The 19,558-nt window shown below is 38.1% G+C and overlaps 1 protein-coding gene across 3 annotated transcripts in view; it reads right to left on the bottom strand.

Annotated features, from left to right (window-relative positions):
• Positions 1-7,766: 7,766 nt before the first annotated feature.
• The window catches only part of LOC121375673 (taurochenodeoxycholic 6 alpha-hydroxylase-like), a 43,641-nt gene continuing 31,849 nt past the window's right edge, over positions 7,767-19,558 (bottom strand). For all 3 annotated transcript variants that reach the window (XM_041503244.1, XM_041503246.1, XM_041503245.1), the window contains 5 exons: positions 19,290-19,423; positions 18,350-18,474; positions 12,014-12,186; positions 9,372-9,485; positions 7,767-8,353 (listed from right to left, as the gene is read on the bottom strand). In XM_041503244.1, coding sequence (XP_041359178.1) covers positions 8,080-8,353; positions 9,372-9,485; positions 12,014-12,186; positions 18,350-18,474; positions 19,290-19,423 — 820 coding nt within the window. In that variant the 3' untranslated portion in view covers positions 7,767-8,079. The remainder of the gene's footprint in view (positions 8,354-9,371; positions 9,486-12,013; positions 12,187-18,349; positions 18,475-19,289; positions 19,424-19,558) is intronic.

The raw sequence follows: 19,558 nt of genomic DNA, 5'->3' as shown, positions 1-19,558 counted from the left end.
TTGTGCCAATGATTATAATTTTGTCCATTTAAACCCATTTAAGTTTGAATTACACTGCAAAACTACTTAAATTATGAAATAAAGCAATGAATTTACCAAGGGTAATCATTGCATATTTATTTAAGATGTGTTTAGATGTAGACAAAATGACATGATTAAACACGTCCATTTATCATAAATATACATGACTTTTTAAGGACAGTTACATGTGACTAAGGAATAAATTAATTTTACACATATTGCATCTGTTGAGATACAAGTAATGTTGTATGTTCGTCTTAGATGATATTCATTAGGGAAATGGCATTGCCATTGTGCCCACCAAGCAGGATTATTATTGTTGTTGGGGTAATACTGTGTATTATTCACAGTGACAGAATAAATTAGAATATTCTTCAGATATATACACTCTCTTTCAAAGTGATATTTCTCCAAGAATACATGTTCGTAATGTATTATCATGCTTTAAATTCTATAGAAGTCTGAGAGTTCGCTGAGAGAGGATGCTATTAGTCATTAAAGGCACCGACTCTGCTTTCCAAGGCATGTACTTTTTCTCTTTCACATACAGTGCATTTGGACTAAAGATAAAGTTTGTTTTATTTAACTACACCACTAGAGCACATACATTTGTAGATTTATTAATCAGTGGCTATTGGATGTCAAACATTTGACGTAATCGGAGGAAATCCGCTACATGTTTTCCATTAGCAGCAAGGGTTCTTTTCTATGCACTTTCCCACAGACACGGGGGTGTGAATTTTCAGCTTTTTATCCGATTTCAGCTTTTTTTAATGTAAAATTATGTTCATAAATAGACTGGATTTGATTTGAAATGCTGAAACATGACCTTTATTTATGTGTAGTATAGAGGATTCAGCTCTTTAAAGATCATTTCAGCTTTTATTTCTAAATGGGTTTCACATACTTGACAGACAAAACAGCATACATCATGGCTGTTGATAAAGCAGTTGTTGGGCACTCACTGAGATGAGAGAGAAACCCTACAGAGAATGAATCCACTGAGGAGGTTTGATCCAATGACCCAAGCACCTTAGATGACCACTCGACTGACTGACAGCTAAATTCCATCCCTTTCACGTACATGACGGCCAGAAACACATTTAATTTCCAAAATTGATCACTTATGCAAGAAGCTGTAAGTGATGTATAATTTAATGGTTACAAATATGCTGTAATAGTCAAAAGTATTTTACACTTAGTCTAATAATTAAGGTGATGTGTAATTTAATGGTTAGAAATATGCTGTAATAGTCAAAAGTATTTTACACTTTAGTCTAATAATTAAGGTTAGTGTCATTAACAAATAGCTATACATGTGACAACCATACATAAAGTCAGATTTTACGAATACCCTGGGTATCACTTGTACAGGTGGTCCCATTATGAAACTATGGTTTGTGGATCATTTATGAATAAAAATGACGTTGGTGAACTGCCAATATTTAGATTCCTGTGCCAGTTCAATGATATCTGATACAGATCTACAGTATTTTTTTAATAATGTTGAAAGGTCATGATGTATGTATTCACAGTTTTGTTAGTCATCAAAGTGCTTATTTTGTAAATCTATTTGTTGTTCTTGTTTCAAAATCAAAATTGTTAAAATTCTATGACAAGTTACGTCTCAAATTCCATCCAAACTGGTTTTGCGTTAAGAAGATAACTCTCTTGCCAGTTGTCCAAGATATACACATATCAGTGTATTTTTATGTGTTGATCTTTATATAGCTATAATATTTTTTCTTCAGTTTATACATTTTATACCTGGAATTCTACTTAATCCAAAATCATTATTTTTTGTGAAACTTATTTTGTACCAATATACCTCTGTATTTAAATAGCCTATATTCTCAATTAGCTGACAATGATGTATTATCATAGTACTTATGAAAGGCATATTGTCACAGACCACTGACCTATTTAATGGTCTAACAAAGTATTACAAGAACAAAAATAATTTGATTTGTCCCTAAATGTACTTTATTCAACCATCTTCATAACCACCATACCGTACTCCATTTATTAATGATATTATGTAAAAATAATTTAATTATGGCAATGGTCCATAATTCAAAAACTAAAATTGCAGAGAGGGATGACATGGATTTCACTACATCATGGTTCAGTTACGGTGATGCAATATCTAGATTTGGTTTCCAACAATTAATGTAATTTTTATTTATTATCCATTTTTATAGAAATAAGGTCCTTAAATCTGTGACAGTATGCCTTGAAGTTTGTTATCACATGTAATTATTAGGTCACATCTTACTTCCTAAGTGGTCTAACAAGGAAAATATACCGGGTTCAGTGAATTCCCTCAAAACCAGACTTTTTTGATGGTCCCTTTTAAAATATAAGTGCAGAATAGAAGCTCTCTAAACTGGATACTCTTTGTAACTGTACTTTTTACTTGGTCCCATGTTTATAGGGCTTTCATTGTATAAGGTACATCATTTTCATATAGCCAATAACATCACAGTAACCATCATTTGTATTGCCTATGGGACAAAAAAGTGTACGACTTTACAGACAAAAAGTGTATGACTTTACAGACAAAAAGTGTATGACTTTACAGACAAAAAAGTGTACGACTTTTTTTGTCTGTCTTTTTTAATTTACAGACAAAAATATTGACTTTACAGACAAAAAGTGTATGACTTTACACCTTTTTTTTGTCTGTCTTTTTTAATCTGTAAATATTGATTGTACGGATGACATCTCTCTCTCTCTCTCTCTCTCTCTCTCTCTCTCTCTCTCTCTCTCTCTCTCTCTCTCTCTCTCTCTCCTGTCATTATCTATTTTTGCCAGTAGACACTATCTCTCGGTCCTTGTAAATCTTAACTACATTTTGATAGATTCCGGGCCATGCTTAGTAGGTCTAAAACAAACTATGTTGTTCAGGGAATGTGTCATAAAATTAGGATGAGAATTTGGGCTCTTTTTTTTTTCCTTTTAACTACATTCACCTCTATTTGGCCAGATAAAATGGCATGTTTGTACTCTTTTCACTTACATATTAATAAATAATAAATAATAATAATAATTTAAAACAAAATACATTGAAAAACAATTTAGGGTCTGCCTTTTTTTTTTTAGGTTGGGTCAAGTACCCAGAACAACATTTGTTTAGGCCTTACAAAAGTGTTAAAAAAAGAGTTCAGACTGAAGACTTTAACATCATTTTTATTTGCATGTGTTAGACTTCAGTAAGGTCTCAAGTTTAGACCTTTCCAATTTGTTCACTTCGAGCCCTTATGCAATAACCATTTACATTTATTCAATATGTCTTATGTGCAGATGACGCCTTAATATGTATAGTGGGTATGAAACAAACATTTTACATGATTCCATGTAAATAGGGGTCATTTGCAAATGTTCAATTTTAATATTTTGTGTTAAGGAATCAAACCTGTAGTACATCAGTTTGTTTGGTATCATCAGCATTAAGCAGGCCCAATTGTTGTTTGTGTATGTAAACAGACTCTAGGTGCCATGATAGTACAACAATTCAGAGAAGCTCCAGAAGTCTGTAATCATGCAAGTTCATGTATACACTTTAACCATGTATTTTCATTATGAACTGGTGCATCGTCATTCAAACCAGTTAAAATATATTAAAACATTATCATATTTTCTGATGTCTTGTTGGTTTTTATTATTTCCTGGGATTTTCTTTTTCATATTTTACTGAAATAATAGACATGCATATAGGCTTTAGAAAATCTGAAAAATTAAAAACAATTCATGAAATTAGGGATTAAATATTTTTATTACAGTCTAAAAATAAGCACTTTCAGGATGGGCCAGCAGGCTAAAGCCTGTACTGAGACCTCTCACAACATTTTACAACAATAAACTCATATTGTCATCATCACGACAAACATCGTAGAGATATATCTGAAATAAAATAAATAATGTTTGTTTTGTTTAACGACACCACTAGAGCACATTCATTTAATAATCATCAGCTGTTAGATGTCGAACATTTAATAATTTGTACATGAAGTCTTAGAGAGGAAACCTACATTTTTCCATTTGTAGGAAGGGATCTTTTATATGCACCATCCATAGACAGGATAGTATAGTGATAGTGATTTACATTAGTAGCAAGGGATCTTGTATATGCACCATCCACAGATCGCATAGCATAGTGATAGTGATTTACATTAGTAGCAAGGGATCTTGTATATGCACCATCCACAGATAGGATAGCATAGTGATAGTGATTTACATTAGTAGCAAGGGATCTTGTATATGCACCATCCCACAGATAGGATAGCATAGTGATAGTGATTTACATTAGTAGCAAGGGATCTTGTATATGCACCATCCCACAGATAGGATAGCATAGTGATAGTGATTTACATTAGTAGCAAGGGATCTTGTATATGCACCATCCACAGATAGGATAGCATAGTGATAGTGATTTACATTAGTAGCAAGGGATCTTGTATATGCACCATCCACAGATAGGATAGCATAGTGATAGTGATTTACATTAGTAGCAAGGGATCTTGTATATGCACAATCCCACAGATAGGATAGCATAGTGATAGTGATTTACATTAGTAGCAAGGGATCTTGTATATGCACAATCCCACAGATAGGATAGCATAGTGATAGTGATTTACATTAGTAGCAAGGGATCTTGTATATGCACCATCCCACAGATAGGATAGCATAGTGATAGTGATTTACATTAGTAGCAAGGGATCTTGTATATGCACCATCCACAGATAGGATAGCATAGTGATAGTGATTTACATTAGTAGCAAGGGATCTTGTATATGCACCATCCACAGATAGGATAGCATAGTGATAGTGATTTACATTAGTAGCAAGGGATCTTGTATATGCACCATCCACAGACAGGATAGTATAGTGATAGTGATTTACATTAGTAGCAAGGGATCTTGTATATGCACCATCCACAGACAGGATAGCATAGTGATAGTGATTTACATTAGTAGCAAGGGATCTTTTATATGCACCATCCACAGACAGGATAGCTCATACCACGGCCTTTAAAAAACCAGGCATTGTACTCTAGCTGGAACGAGAAATAGCCCAATGGGTCCACTCAGCCGTAGACCAACCAAGCATCCTGCGAGTGCTCTCACCCCAGATATATCTGAACATGGCACATACAGACACATACAGGCACACACACACATCACCTGAATACATAGCAACACATCAGCATGCTTTAGCAATGGCTATTTAATTTCAAGTGAGAAAATAAGTAAATTACTTTAACATTTGTTCTAATAGAAAATTAACCTGCCACTGTCTCGTGGACTACCTAGTTGGCAGCAAGGGATCTTTTACACACAACTATTCCACTCTATACAGGACAACACATTCCACAGCTCTTGATCGTCCTGGTTGAAGCAGGAAAGGGAGAGTTGAGTTCACACAAAATGAGATTCATCTTACAACTCTCAGTAAACGGTCAGCTAAGGTGTCTGCCTAGGACACAAAAATAGATATCAGAACTGTTGAACGGTTAGTTTGTTTTGTTAATCATCAGCTATTGGATGGCATCAGACATTTATAATTCTGTCTTGAAGGAAACCTAGTACATTTTCCCATTACCATCAAAGGATCTTTTTATAAAGACTTTTCTACAGGCAGGACAGCATATACCACAACTTTTGATATACTAGTAGTGGGGCACTTGTTGCGAAAGGGAATAAAAAAAGCAAGCAGAGAATGGGTGCACCAACGAATTAAAATAACATTGTAGTAGTCTTATTTCGGTCCATTTATTCATGCGGTACCAAAAACTATCTTTACGAATCACATTTTTGTAATCGGACAATCGTATAATACTTCTGACATGTTCTGTAAACAAGCACCTACTCATAGAGGCCATATTAATATATTACATCATATTTAAGTGGTCTTTATAAACAGGTTGTACCATGTTGGACATGACTGAAGACCACCTGTATACCCGGTATTAACACTTCTGACATGTATTGCACGTAAATACAAGTATTTTGCTTTAGAAAGATCACCTACTCACAAAGGCCATATTAATATAACCATATTGTAATACATGTACCTTTGGTTAGTCTTTAGAGATAATTTGGACCATATTAAAGACTACCTTTAAGACCATCTGACTATTAAGGACATTTCTGACATTCTGTACATAAGTATATATATTTTGCCTCTAGAAAGACCACCTATTAATGGGCCATATTAATGCTTCCTGGGCTCTGTTTTATGCTATGCACTTAAGGTGATTAAAGTGTTAAGACCACATCTTAACATGGGGCCCTGGTCTTTCTCAAAAGGTTGGATCATCGTAAAGACCTGACACTGAAGACCTTTGTTCAACATCTGGACCTTGGTTCAACATCTGGACCTTGGTTCAACCACATCTGGACCTTTGTTCAACATCTGGACCTTGGTTCAACATCTGGACCATGTTTGTCAGGACATTTATTTACACTTCCGTAGCCAGGGTTTTATATGGGGGGGAGGGGGGACACTGATTATGAGTTATGTTATGGTGCAATACAGGTGCATGTGCAGGAATTTTAGCAGTTGAGGGTCTAACTGTGGCAGTGAAGTTTATAATGTGGGTCAAGTCATGCTTCCCTGCAAAATATATTGGAAAAAAGAAGAAAATCTGCTTGAGCAGGGAAGGGTTTCTACACAAAAACCCTCCCCATGCACATGCGCCTGCAAGAGGAAAATATATAATGTGGTGATGGGGGAAAAAAGAGGTGCGATTGGGGGAGGAGCCATGGCTCCCACTCTGGCTAAGCCAGCATTTGTTTACCTCTATCTTCAATAGAGATATGGGGCCTAATTCACAAAGCTCTCTTAGGCTCTGCTAGACAACAAAACATCCTCTTTGTAAGTCTTTTAGCATTGCACTGCGAGATCTGTCTTCTATAGAGATATGGGGCCTAATTCACAAGGCTCTCTTAGGCTCTGCTAAACAAAAAGCATCCTCTTTGTAAGTCTTTTAGCATTGCACTGTGAGATCTGTCTTCTATAGATATATGGGGCCTAATTCACAAAGCTCTCTTAGGCTCTGCTAGACAACAAAGCATCCTCTTTGTAAGTCTTTTAGCATTGCACTGTGAGATCTGTCTTCTATAGAGATATGGGGCCTAATTCACAAAGCTCTCTTAGGCTCTGCTAGACAACAAAGCATCCTCTTTGTAAGTCTTTTAGCATTGCACTGCGAGATCTGTCTTCTATAGAGATATGGGGCCTAATTCACAAAGCTCTCTTAGGCTCTGCTAGACAACAAAGCATCCTCTTTGTAAGTCTTTTAGCATTGCACTGCGAGATCTGTCTTCTATAGAGATATGGGGCCTAATTCACAAAGCTCTCTTTGGCTCTGCTAGACAACAAAACATCCTCTTTGCAAGTCTTTTAGCATTGCACTGTGAGATCTGTCTTCTATAGAAATATGGGGCCTAATTCACAAAGCTCTCTTTGGCTCTGCTAGACAACAAAGCATCCTCTTTGTAAGTCTTTTAGCATTGCACTGCAAGATCTGTCTTCTATAGAGATATGGGGCCTAATTCACAAAGCTCTCTTAGGCTCTGCTAGACAACAAAGCATCCTCTTTGTAAGTCTTTTAGCATTGCACTGCAAGATCTGTCTTCTATAGAGATATGGGGCCTAATTCACAAGGCTCTCTTAGGCTCTGCTAGACAACAAAGCATCCTCTTTGTAAGTCTTTTAGCATTGCACTGTGAGATCTGTCTTCTATAGAAATATGGGGCCTAATTCACAAAGCTCTCTTTGGCTCTGCTAGACAACAAAGCATCCTCTTTGTAAGTCTTTTAGCATTGCACTGCAAGATCGCAAAGTTGCAAGAGTTTAGTGAATTGGGTCCATGATTTGGAAAGTTAACAGAATGATCATATCAAAATGATCACATCAAATTCTTTTCATACACCGGTCTGATGTAATTTTTATGAAATGATTTCTGCTAGGCCAGACTAAGATGGTAACCAGTGACACTATTGTAAGATCTCCCTCTCATGAACACACGATCACTTATATGTCTGTCTGTTGTTTTCAGGAGATAATCTCTGCCACTAATCTCATGGGTGGGTCGGGTCTGACGGTGATCATCTGACACTTCTTGTACGTCACTCCAGGCACCGGGCTGAACTTGAAATGTCGGAGGAGAGTGCACAGAGTGATCTTGATCTCGAGCAAGGCGAACTTGAACCCGATGCACGTTCTCGAACCCACCAAGAATGGGAGGAAGGAACATGAGTGTAGTTTACTCTCATCCAGAAATCTGTCTGGGTTGAATTCGTCAGCATTGTCCCAGTATTTGGGGTTTCTGAAAAGGATAAATATATTGACTGGTTATTTATGTAAAAAGTAGGGAAAGTATCAATAAAAGGAAAGGAAAATTTGTTTAACAATGCCTCGACATACTTTAAACAACAACTGTTTGGCCTGGTGGTTTATAAAACTTTGAGTCTAGATTTAAGATTCCAACAGAGTCTGAGAGTAATGCCCTGGCAACACCTTACAAATTGTATGCATGTGATGTGGTATTCGAGTCTACACTCTAAAATGTTATAAGCACAGACCCTGCTGACTACCACATGGAAACCTTATTTAGAATTAGATTTGCTGCAGCTGCCTGGTAAAAAATGGCAAAGGATATTTTGTATGCTCATAGACTGGACAGCACATTCCATAGCCTTTGATGTATCAGTTGTAGAGCTTTAGTTGAGATGGACAAACAAAATAGAATTCACTGAGGATGATTAATCCTACAACCCATTGCACCTGCGGTAGAGCACTCTACCAATGGGCTACATCTCACCCTGAAACAAAATACACACTAAAAGGTGTATAGGGTGGAACGTAGCCCATTGGTAAAGCACTGACTTGATGTGTGCTTGGTCTATGGTCAATCCCTGTCAGAAGGCCCATTAGGCTATTTTTTTGTTCCAGCCAATGCACCACAACTGGTATATCAAAGACTGTAGTATGTGCTATCCTATCTGTGGGATGGTGCATATAAAAGATCCCTTGCTACTAATAGAAAAATGTAGTGGGTTTCCACTCTGAGACTGTATGTCAGAACTACCAAATATCTGACATCCAATAGCTGATGATTAATAAATCAATGTGCTTTAGTGGTGTCATTAAATAAAACAAACTTCTTTTTTTACTTTTACAATAAAGTGACAGTTTGTTAAAAGTTTTAAAGTGCCACTGTCCTCCAACAAAAAACATACCTACAGCCATAACCTGTTTGTTTCCACCTGCAGAGAGTTGTTTTATAACCCTGATTTGAGTGCAATAACATCTTTTGTCCTGGACTGTCTAGATAGATAACTTACCTGTGCAGTGCTCCAATATTGACATTGAGGATGGTTCCAGCCGGTATGAAATAACCGTTAATGTAGTCATTGTGAACAGCTTCTCGGAACACCATTGACGCTGCAGGGTAAAGCCTATAAATAAACACTGGAGGTTATTTTACAGACTCAGACAATCAAATAACTACATTCCTGATTTTTCAATAGTCCTAAACATTTAAACCACCCTGTGTCCATTTCTACTAAACTCTGGTAACTTTACAGTCCCGCAGTGCAGTGGAAAAACACTTGCAAGAACAATGCAATGATGTGAAAGAAAGCTTTATGAATCAGGAGGTTGTAAACTTCCCGACAGACAAGATGGTAATTGTTTCTCGCTCTTAGATGTAGAATAGATTCTCCGTCTATTATTGTCACTCCCTGAGTGGGGCATAGTGGTAGAGTCTTCCTAATGGGTGATGGGGTGTAGAATAGATTCTCCGTCTATTATTGTCACTCCCTGAGTGGGGCATAGTGGTAGAGTCTTCCTAATGGGTGATGGGGTGTAGAATAGATTCTCCGTCTATTATTGTCACTCCCTGAGTGGGACATAGTGACGGGGTGTAGAATAGATTCTCCGTCTATTATTGTCACTCCCTGAGTGGGACGTAGTGGTAGAGTCTTCCTAATGGGTGATGGGGTGTAGAATAGATTCTCCGTCTATTATTGTCACTCCCTGAGTGGGGCGTAGTGGTAGAGTCTTCCTAATGGGTGACGGGGTGTAGAATAGATTCTCCGTCTATTATTGTCACTCCCTGAGTGGGACGTAGTGGTAGAGTCTTCCTAATGGGTGATGGGGTGTAGAATAGATTCTCCGTCTATTATTGTCACTCCCTGAGTGGGACATAGTGGTAGAGTCTTCCTAATGGGTGATGGGGTGTAGAATAGATTCTCCGTCTATTATTGTCACTCCCTGAGTGGGACATAGTGGTAGAGTCTTCCTAATGGGTGATGGGGTGTAGAATAGATTCTCCGTCTATTATTGTCACTCCCTGAGTGGGACATAGTGGTAGAGTCTTCCTAATGGGTGACGGGGTGTAGAATAGATTCTCCGTCTATTATTGTCACTCCCTGAGTGGGGCATAGTGGTAGAGTCTTCCTAATGGGTGACGGGGTGTAGAATAGATTCTCCGTCTATTATTGTCACTCCCTGAGTGGGACGTAGTGGTAGAGTCTTCCTAATGGGTGATGGGGTGTAGAATAGATTCTCCGTCTATTATTGTCACTCCCTGAGTGGGACATAGTGGTAGAGTCTTCCTAATGGGTGATAGGGTGTAGAATAGATTCTCCGTCTATTATTGTCACTCCCTGAGTGGGACATAGTGGTAGAGTCTTCCTAATGGGTGATGGGGTGTAGAATAGATTCTCCGTCTATTATTGTCACTCCCTGAGTGGGACATAGTGGTAGAGTCTATCTAATGGGTGATAGGATGTAGAATAGATTCTCCGTCTATTATTGTCACTCCCTGAGTGGGACGTAGTGGTAGAGTCTTCCTAATGGGTGATGGGGTGTAGAATAGATTCTCCGTCTATTATTGTCACTCCCTGAGTGGGGCATAGTGGTAGAGTCTTCCTAATGGGTGACGGGGTGTAGAATAGATTCTCCGTCTATTATTGTCACTCCCTGAGTGGGACGTAGTGGTAGAGTCTTCCTAATGGGTGATGGGGTGTAGAATAGATTCTCCGTCTATTATTGTCACTCCCTGAGTGGGACATAGTGGTAGAGTCTTCCTAATGGGTGATGGGGTGTAGAATAGATTCTCCGTCTATTATTGTCACTCCCTGAGTGGGACATAGTGGTAGAGTCTTCCTAATGGGTGATGGGGTGTAGAATAGATTCTCCGTCTATTATTGTCACTCCCTGAGTGGGACATAGTGGTAGAGTCTTCCTAATGGGTGACGGGGTGTAGAATAGATTCTCCGTCTATTATTGTCACTCCCTGAGTGGGGCATAGTGGAAGAGTCTTCCTAATGGGTGACGGGGTGTAGAATAGATTCTCCGTCTATTATTGTCACTCCCTGAGTGGGACGTAGTGGTAGAGTCTTCCTAATGGGTGATGGGGTGTAGAATAGATTCTCCGTCTATTATTGTCACTCCCTGAGTGGGACATAGTGGTAGAGTCTTCCTAATGGGTGATGGGGTGTAGAATAGATTCTCCGTCTATTATTGTCACTCCCTGAGTGGGACATAGTGGTAGAGTCTTCCTAATGGGTGATGGGGTGTAGAATAGATTCTCCGTCTATTATTGTCACTCCCTGAGTGGGACATAGTGGTAGAGTCTATCTAATGGGTGATAGGATGTAGAATAGATTCTCCGTCTATTATTGTCACTCCCTGAGTGGGGCATAGTGATAGAGTCTTCCTAATGGGTGATGGGGTGTAGAATAGATTCTCCGTCTATTATTAGGAAGACTCTACCACTATGTCCCACTCAGGGAGTGACAATAATAGACAGAGAATCTATTCTACACCCCATCACCCATTAGGAAGACTCTACCACTATGCCCCACTCAGGGAGTGACAATAATAGACGGAGAATCTATTCTACACCCCGTCACCCATTAGGAAGACTCTATCACTATGCCCCACTCGGTGATTTTATAAATCTCCAAACTAATCTCACCTCAGAGTTTCCTTGATCAGGCATGACATATACGTCAGATTATCGAGGTTTTCAAATGTGATTGCCTTTCCCTCTTTAGGAATCTCTGACATCATCTCATCGCGGACACGAGTCTGCACAGACTGGTGCTCAGACAGACAGTACAGGGTCCAGATCAAGGTTGCAGCAGTAGACTGAAATTGATTAAAACTGTTATGGTAGATTCAACTCTTTGGTTTAGGATGTTAATACATCACAAGCCAAACTGTTTTAGGATTTTAATATATCATAACCAAATTTGTTTTGCATTTTAATGTCACATGCTAAGCTGGTTTTGGATTTTAATATGTCACATGCCAACCTGGTTTTGGATTCTAATGTCACTTGCCAAACTGTAGTGGGTTTCTGTCACAATGACCAGCTGTTTGACATCCAAAAGCTGATGATTAAAATATAAATCAATGTTCTCTAGTGGTATCATTAAATAAAACAAACTTAAACTTTTACAAATAAAGACTAATCCTTCCAGGTGACCTACTGTATTATTTTCCTTATATCCATTCTTGTTCTGATCTGTGGAACTATCTTCCTGATTTGTTAAACTATCTTCCTGATCTGTGGAACTATCTTCCTGATCTGTGGAACTATCTTCCTGATCTGTGGAACTATCTTCCTGATCTGTAGAACTATGAACTATCTTCCTGATCTGTAGAACTATCTTCCTGATCTGTGGAACTATCTTCCTGATCTGTAGAACTATCTTCCTGATCTGTGGAACTATCTTCCTGATCTGTGGAACTATCTTCCTGATCTGTGGAACTATCTTCCTGATCTGTAGAACTATCTTCCTGATCTGTAGAACTATGAACTATCTTCCTGATCTGTAGAACTATCTTCCTGATCTGTGGAACTATCTTCCTGATTTGTGGAACTATCTTCCTGATCTGTGGAACTATCTTCCTGATCTGATCTGTGGAACTATCTTCCTGATCTGAGGAACTATCATTAAATAAAACAAACTTAAACTTTTACAAATAAAGACTAATCCTTCCAGGTGACCTACTGTATTATTTTCCTTATATCCATTCTTGTTCTGATCTGTGGAACTATCTTCCTGATTTGTTAAACTATCTTCCTGATCTGTGGAACTATCTTCCTGATCTGTAGAACTATCTTCCTGATCTGTGGAACTATCTTCCTGATCTGTGGAACTATCTTCCTGATCTGTGGAACTATCTTCCTGATTTGTGGAACTATCTTCCTGATCTGTGGAACTATCTTCCTGATCTGATCTGTGGAACTATCTTCCTGATCTGAGGAACTATCTTCCTGATCTGTGGAACTATCTTCCTGATCTGATCTGTGGAACTATCTTCCTGATCTGTGGAACTATCTTCCTGATCTGTGGAACTATCTTCCTGATCTGATCTGTGGAACTATCTTCCTGATCTGAGGAACTATCTTCCTGATCTGTGGAACTATCTTCCTGATCTGATCTGTGGAACTATCTTCCTGATCTGTGGAACTATCTTCCTGATCTGTGGAACTATCTTCCTGATCTGATCTGTGGAACTATCTTCCTGATCTGAGGAACTATCTTCCTGATCTGTGGAACTATCTTCCTGATCTGTGGAACTATGAACTATCTTCCTGATCTGTGGAACTATGAACTATCTTCCTGATCTGTGGAACTATCTTCCTGATCTGTGGAACTATCTTCCTGATCTGTAGAACTATGAACTATCTTCCTGATCTGTAGAACTATCTTCCTGATCTGTGGAACTATCTTCCTGATCTGTGGAACTATCTTCCTGATCTGTAGAACTATCTTCCTGATCTGTGGAACTATCTTCCTGATCTGTGGAACTATCTTCCTGATCTGTGGAACTATCTTCCTGATCTGATCTGTGGAACTATCTTCCTGATCTGAGGAACTATCTTCCTGATCTGTGGAACTATCTTCCTGATCTGATCTGTGGAACTATCTTCCTGATCTGTGGAACTATCTTCCTGATCTGTGGAACTATCTTCCTGATCTGATCTGTGGAACTATCTTCCTGATCTGAGGAACTATCTTCCTGATCTGTGGAACTATCTTCCTGATCTGATCTGTGGAACTATCTTCCTGATCTGTGGAACTATCTTCCTGATCTGTGGAACTATCTTCCTGATCTGATCTGTGGAACTATCTTCCTGATCTGAGGAACTATCTTCCTGATCTGTGGAACTATCTTCCTGATCTGTGGAACTATGAACTATCTTCCTGATCTGTGGAACTATGAACTATCTTCCTGATCTGTGGAACTATCTTCCTGATCTGTGGAACTATCTTCCTGATCTGTAGAACTATGAACTATCTTCCTGATCTGTAGAACTATCTTCCTGATCTGTGGAACTATCTTCCTGATCTGTGGAACTATCTTCCTGATCTGTGGAACTATCTTCCTGATCTGTAGAACTATCTTCCTGATCTGTAGAACTATGAACTATCTTCCTGATCTGTAGAACTATCTTCCTGATCTGTAGAACTATGAACTATCTTCCTGATCTGTGGAACTATGAACTATCTTCCTGATCTGTGGAACTATCTTCCTGATCTGTGGAACTATCTTCCTGATCTGTAGAAGTATGAACTATCTTCCTGATCTGTGGAACTATCTTCCTGATCTGTGGAACTATGAACTATCTTCCTGATCTGTGGAACTATCTTCCTGATCTGTAGAACTATGAACTATCTTCCTGATCTGTAGAACTATCTTCCTGATCTGTAGAACTATGAACTATCTTCCTGATCTGTGGAACTATGAACTATCTTCCTGATCTGTGGAACTATCTTCCTGATCTGTAGAACGATGAACTATCTTCCTGATCTGTGGAACTATCTTCCTGATCTGTGGAACTATGAACTATCTTCCTGATCTGTAGAACTATCTTCCTGATCTGTAGAACTATGAACTATCTTCCTGATCTGTAGAACTATGAACTATCTTCCTGATCTGTAGAACTATAAACTATCTTCCTGATCTGTGGAACTATCTTCCTGATCTGTGGAACTATCTTCCTGATCTGAGGAACTATCTTCCTGATCTGTAGAACTATGAACTATCTTCCTGATCTGAGGAACTATCTTCCTGATCTGTAGAACTATGAACTATCTTCCTGATCTGAGGAACTATCTTCCTGATCTATAGAACTATCTTCCTGATCTGTAGAACTATGAACTATCTTCCTGATCTGTGGAACTATCTTCCTGATCTGTGGAACTATCTTCCTGATCTGTGGAACTATCTTCCTGATCTGTGGAACTATGAACTATCTTCCTGATCTGTGGAACTATGAACTATCTTCCTGATCTGTGGAACTATCTTCCTGATCTGTAGAACTATGAACTATCTTCCTGATCTGTGGAACTATCTTCCTGATCTGTAGAACTATCTTCCTGATCTGTGGAACTATCTTCCTGATCTGTAGTACTATCTTCCTGATCTGTAGAACTATGAACTATCTTCCTGATCTGTAGAACTATCTTCCTGATCTGTAGAACTATGAACTATCTTCCTGATCTGTGGAACTATGAACTATCTTCCTGATCTGTGGAACTATAAACTATCTTCCTGATCTGTGGAACTATCTTCCTGATCTGTAGAACTATGAACTATCTTCCTGATCTGTAGAACTATCTTCCTGATCTGTAGAACTATGAACTATCTTCCTGATCTGTGGAACTATGAACTATCTTCCTGATCTGTGGAACTATCTTCCTGATCTGTGGAACTATGAACTATCTTCCTGATCTGTAGAACTATCTTCCTGATCTGTAGAACTATGAACTATCTTCCTGATCTGTAGAACTATGAACTATCTTCCTGATCTGTAGAACTATGAACTATCTTCCTGATCTGTGGAACTATCTTCCTGATCTGTGGAACTATCTTCCTGATCTGAGGAACTATCTTCCTGATCTGTAGAACTATGAACTATCTTCCTGATCTGAGGAACTATCTTCCTGATCTATAGAACTATCTTCCTGATCTGTAGAACTATGAACTATCTTCCTGATCTGTGGAACTATCTTCCTGATCTGTAGAACTATGAACTATCTTCCTGATCTGTGGAACTATGAACTATCTTCCTGATCTGTGGAACTATCTTCCTGATCTGTAGAACTATGAACTATCTTCCTGATCTGTGGAACTATCTTCCTGATCTGTGGAACTATCTTCCTGATCTGTGGAACTATCTTCCTGATCTGTAGAACTATCTTCCTGATCTGTAGAACTATGAACTATCTTCCTGATCTGTAGAACTATCTTCCTGATCTGTAGAACTATGAACTATCTTCCTGATCTGTAGAACTATCTTCCTGATCTGTGGAACTATCTTCCTGATCTGTGGAACTATCTTCCTGATCTGATCTGTGGAACTATCTTCCTGATCTGTAGAACTATCTTCCTGATCTGTGGAACTATCTTCCTGATCTGATTTGTAGAACTATCTTCCTGATCTGATCTGTGGAACTATCTTCCTGATCTGTAGAACTATCTTCCTGATCTGTGGAACTATCTTCCTGATCTGATCTGTAGAACTATCTTCCTGATCTGTAGAACTATCTTCCTGATCTGTGGAACTATCTTCCTGATCTGTGGAACTATCTTCCTGATCTGTAGAACTATCTTCCTGATCTGATCTGTAGAACTATCTTCCTGATCTGTAGAACTATCTTCCTGATTTGTGGAACTATCTTCCTGATCTGTGGAACTATCTTCCTGATCTGTAGAACTATCTTCCTGATCTGATCTGTGGAACTATCTTCCTGATCTGTGGAACTATCTTCCTGATCTGTAGAACTATCTTCCTGATCTGATCTGTGGAACTATCTTCCTGATCTGTGGAACTATCTTCCTGATCTGTGGAACTATGAACTATCTTCCTGATCTGTTAAACTATCTTCCTGATCTGTGGAACTATCTTCCTGATCTGTAGAACTATCTTCCTGATCTGAGGAACTATCTTCCTGATCTGTAGAACTATCTTCCTGATCTGTGGAACTATCTTCCTGATCTGTAGAACTATCTTCCTGATCTGTAGAACTATCTTCCTGATCTTATCTGTGGAACTATCTTCCTAATTTGTTAAACTATCTTCCTGGTCTGTGGAACTATCTTCCTGATCTGTAGAACTATCTTCCTGATCTGTGGAACTATCTTCCTGATCTGTGGAACTATCTTCCTGATCTGTAGAACTATCTTCCTGATCTGATCTGTGGAACTATCTTCCTGATCTGTGGAACTATCTTCCTGATCTGTAGAACTATCTTCCTGATCTGATCTGTGGAACTATCTTCCTGATCTGTGGAACTATCTTCCTGATCTGTGGAACTATCTTCCTGATCTGATCTGTGGAACTATCTTCCTGATCTGTGGAACTATCTTCCTGATCTGTAGAACTATCTTCCTGATCTGTGGAACTATCTTCCTGATCTGTAGAACTATCTTCCTGATCTGATCTGTGGAACTATCTTCCTGATCTGTGGAACTATCTTCCTGATCTGTGGAACTATCTTCCTGATCTGTGGAACTATCTTCCTGATCTGATCTGTGGAACTATCTTCCTGATTTGTTTAACTATCTTCCTGATCTGATCTGTGGAACTATCTTCCTGATCTGTAGAACTATCTTCCTGATCTGTAGAACTATCTTCCTGATCTGTGGAACTATCTTCCTGATTTGTTGAGCAGTGGTTTTGATTTGAAGTGACAGACCCTAGCTTTTAAACACTATGGCATATGTTTTACTATATTGGAGTAATTGTTTGTTAATTGAAATTAAACATTACTGACACTTCATTTAGCTAATCATTTTGCCATACATACAAAGTGTTTCTGGTCATCCTGGTATTTCTGATACGACAAAATACATATTTCATATTTTTTTGAAATGCAAATACCTCTGAGAAGTAGTGATTATGGACACAAGATCTAGTTTAATTTTAAGCATATTTCGATGTTTTAATATCAAAGACTCTGGTTTCACTTTATTTAACTTTAACCAATTGAACAGGTTAGTAGATTAACCAAACTAATAAAATGTCCATTTTCACAGACTGTAACTAGGGTCTGCAACTTTTATACTATTTCAGGGGTGTTGGAAGCAGTATGGCCATGGCCGTACCATTTTTTGATCCAGGAAATTTTTTTTTCTCTTTTTATGGCACTTGCCTAATATAAATCTCATGATATACATTGCTTTGAATTTGATAGCCATACCAACTTTTAATTCATTCCGATGCTCCTGTATTTAATGCAGATTATTTAATAATCCGTTATTATGTCATCAAAGCGAGTACAACAAGATTCACCTCATGGCCAGCCAACATGAAGGTCATGATGTTATCCCGCAGCTGTTCTTCTGAAAACTTCATCCCTGTCACTGTGCATTCAGCAAACAACATCATACTCAGCAAATCACTGCACTTACTTTCATCTACAATTAAACAGAGTCGTCAACATCTTAATAATGCTGGTATTTTCAATTGAAATTGTATTTCAATTTTGTAAAATATTTTGTGGTAAAATACCAGTCAGTAACAAAAGTTATTCAGAATGTTTTAAAATATCAAGGGACATAACTCCAGATGAATTACAAAAGTTACAAGAAAGCTTCGTAACATTTCCAAAAGTTAATCAGAATCCTTTAAATTCAAGGCTCATAAATTCACTCCAGATGCATTAAACAGTTGGCAATGGTCAGAATTCTAGACTATAAATTATAGAAATGTAGCACAACTTGTCATTGTTTTGACCAATATTAGACAAGCTCTATATACTGATCAATAAGCAAATGAGGCATGGTCATTTGGTCAAAGATTTATCTACATGTAGATCATGGTTTAATCTCCAAAATTGTTTTTTAAAGATTAAATTCTGTAAAAAGTTTTCATCAATAATTATACCAAAGTGAGAGTTTTTAGAATCAATACAAGCTATTAAGTATGATTTAGTTTTCATAGCACTAACGACCGCCAGTAGTAGGAGAGCATAGCAGGTGGTTACAAGTGCCTATTAACCATGCCAGAAGTAACTACTGAACACTCCCGGAAGTGGTCAGACTAAGTCCACAGCTAAAAGCTGATGGGGAATGACAGATGTGTGGCATGAATAGCCACAAGAGACAAGCACCTGTCGTGGTTGGAGAGACAAGAAAGAAGAAGAAATGAGATGGAATTCAAATGGGAGAAAGGAATTGGGGCAGTGGGATAAAAAAAAGGAAAAAAGTATGATCTAGTTTTGGCTGCTCACCTTTTAAGTGACTTATTTCAGCTCGTTTGTTCTGAATGATTTGTTTCACCAACTTGTTAGACATGTCCAAATTTTTACTGTATTCTCTGTCGGACAGGAAGTATGCAACATTGGGCAGAAATGTCCTCAACAAACTAAAAACATAAAAAATTATTTTGTTCATGGACCAGTTATTTAAAGTTAAATGTCATACCCATTGGCTTGAAGTAATTAATACTAAATTATTTTTAAGTTAAATGTCATACCTTATGACTTGAAGTAATTAATAC

Source organism: Gigantopelta aegis, chromosome 6 (assembly GCF_016097555.1).
Source record: "Gigantopelta aegis isolate Gae_Host chromosome 6, Gae_host_genome, whole genome shotgun sequence".
NCBI lineage: Eukaryota > Metazoa > Mollusca > Gastropoda > Neomphalida > Peltospiridae > Gigantopelta > Gigantopelta aegis.
The sequence above is the reverse complement of the archived record's forward strand: the minus strand, read 5'-3'. Positions and strand labels throughout refer to the sequence as shown.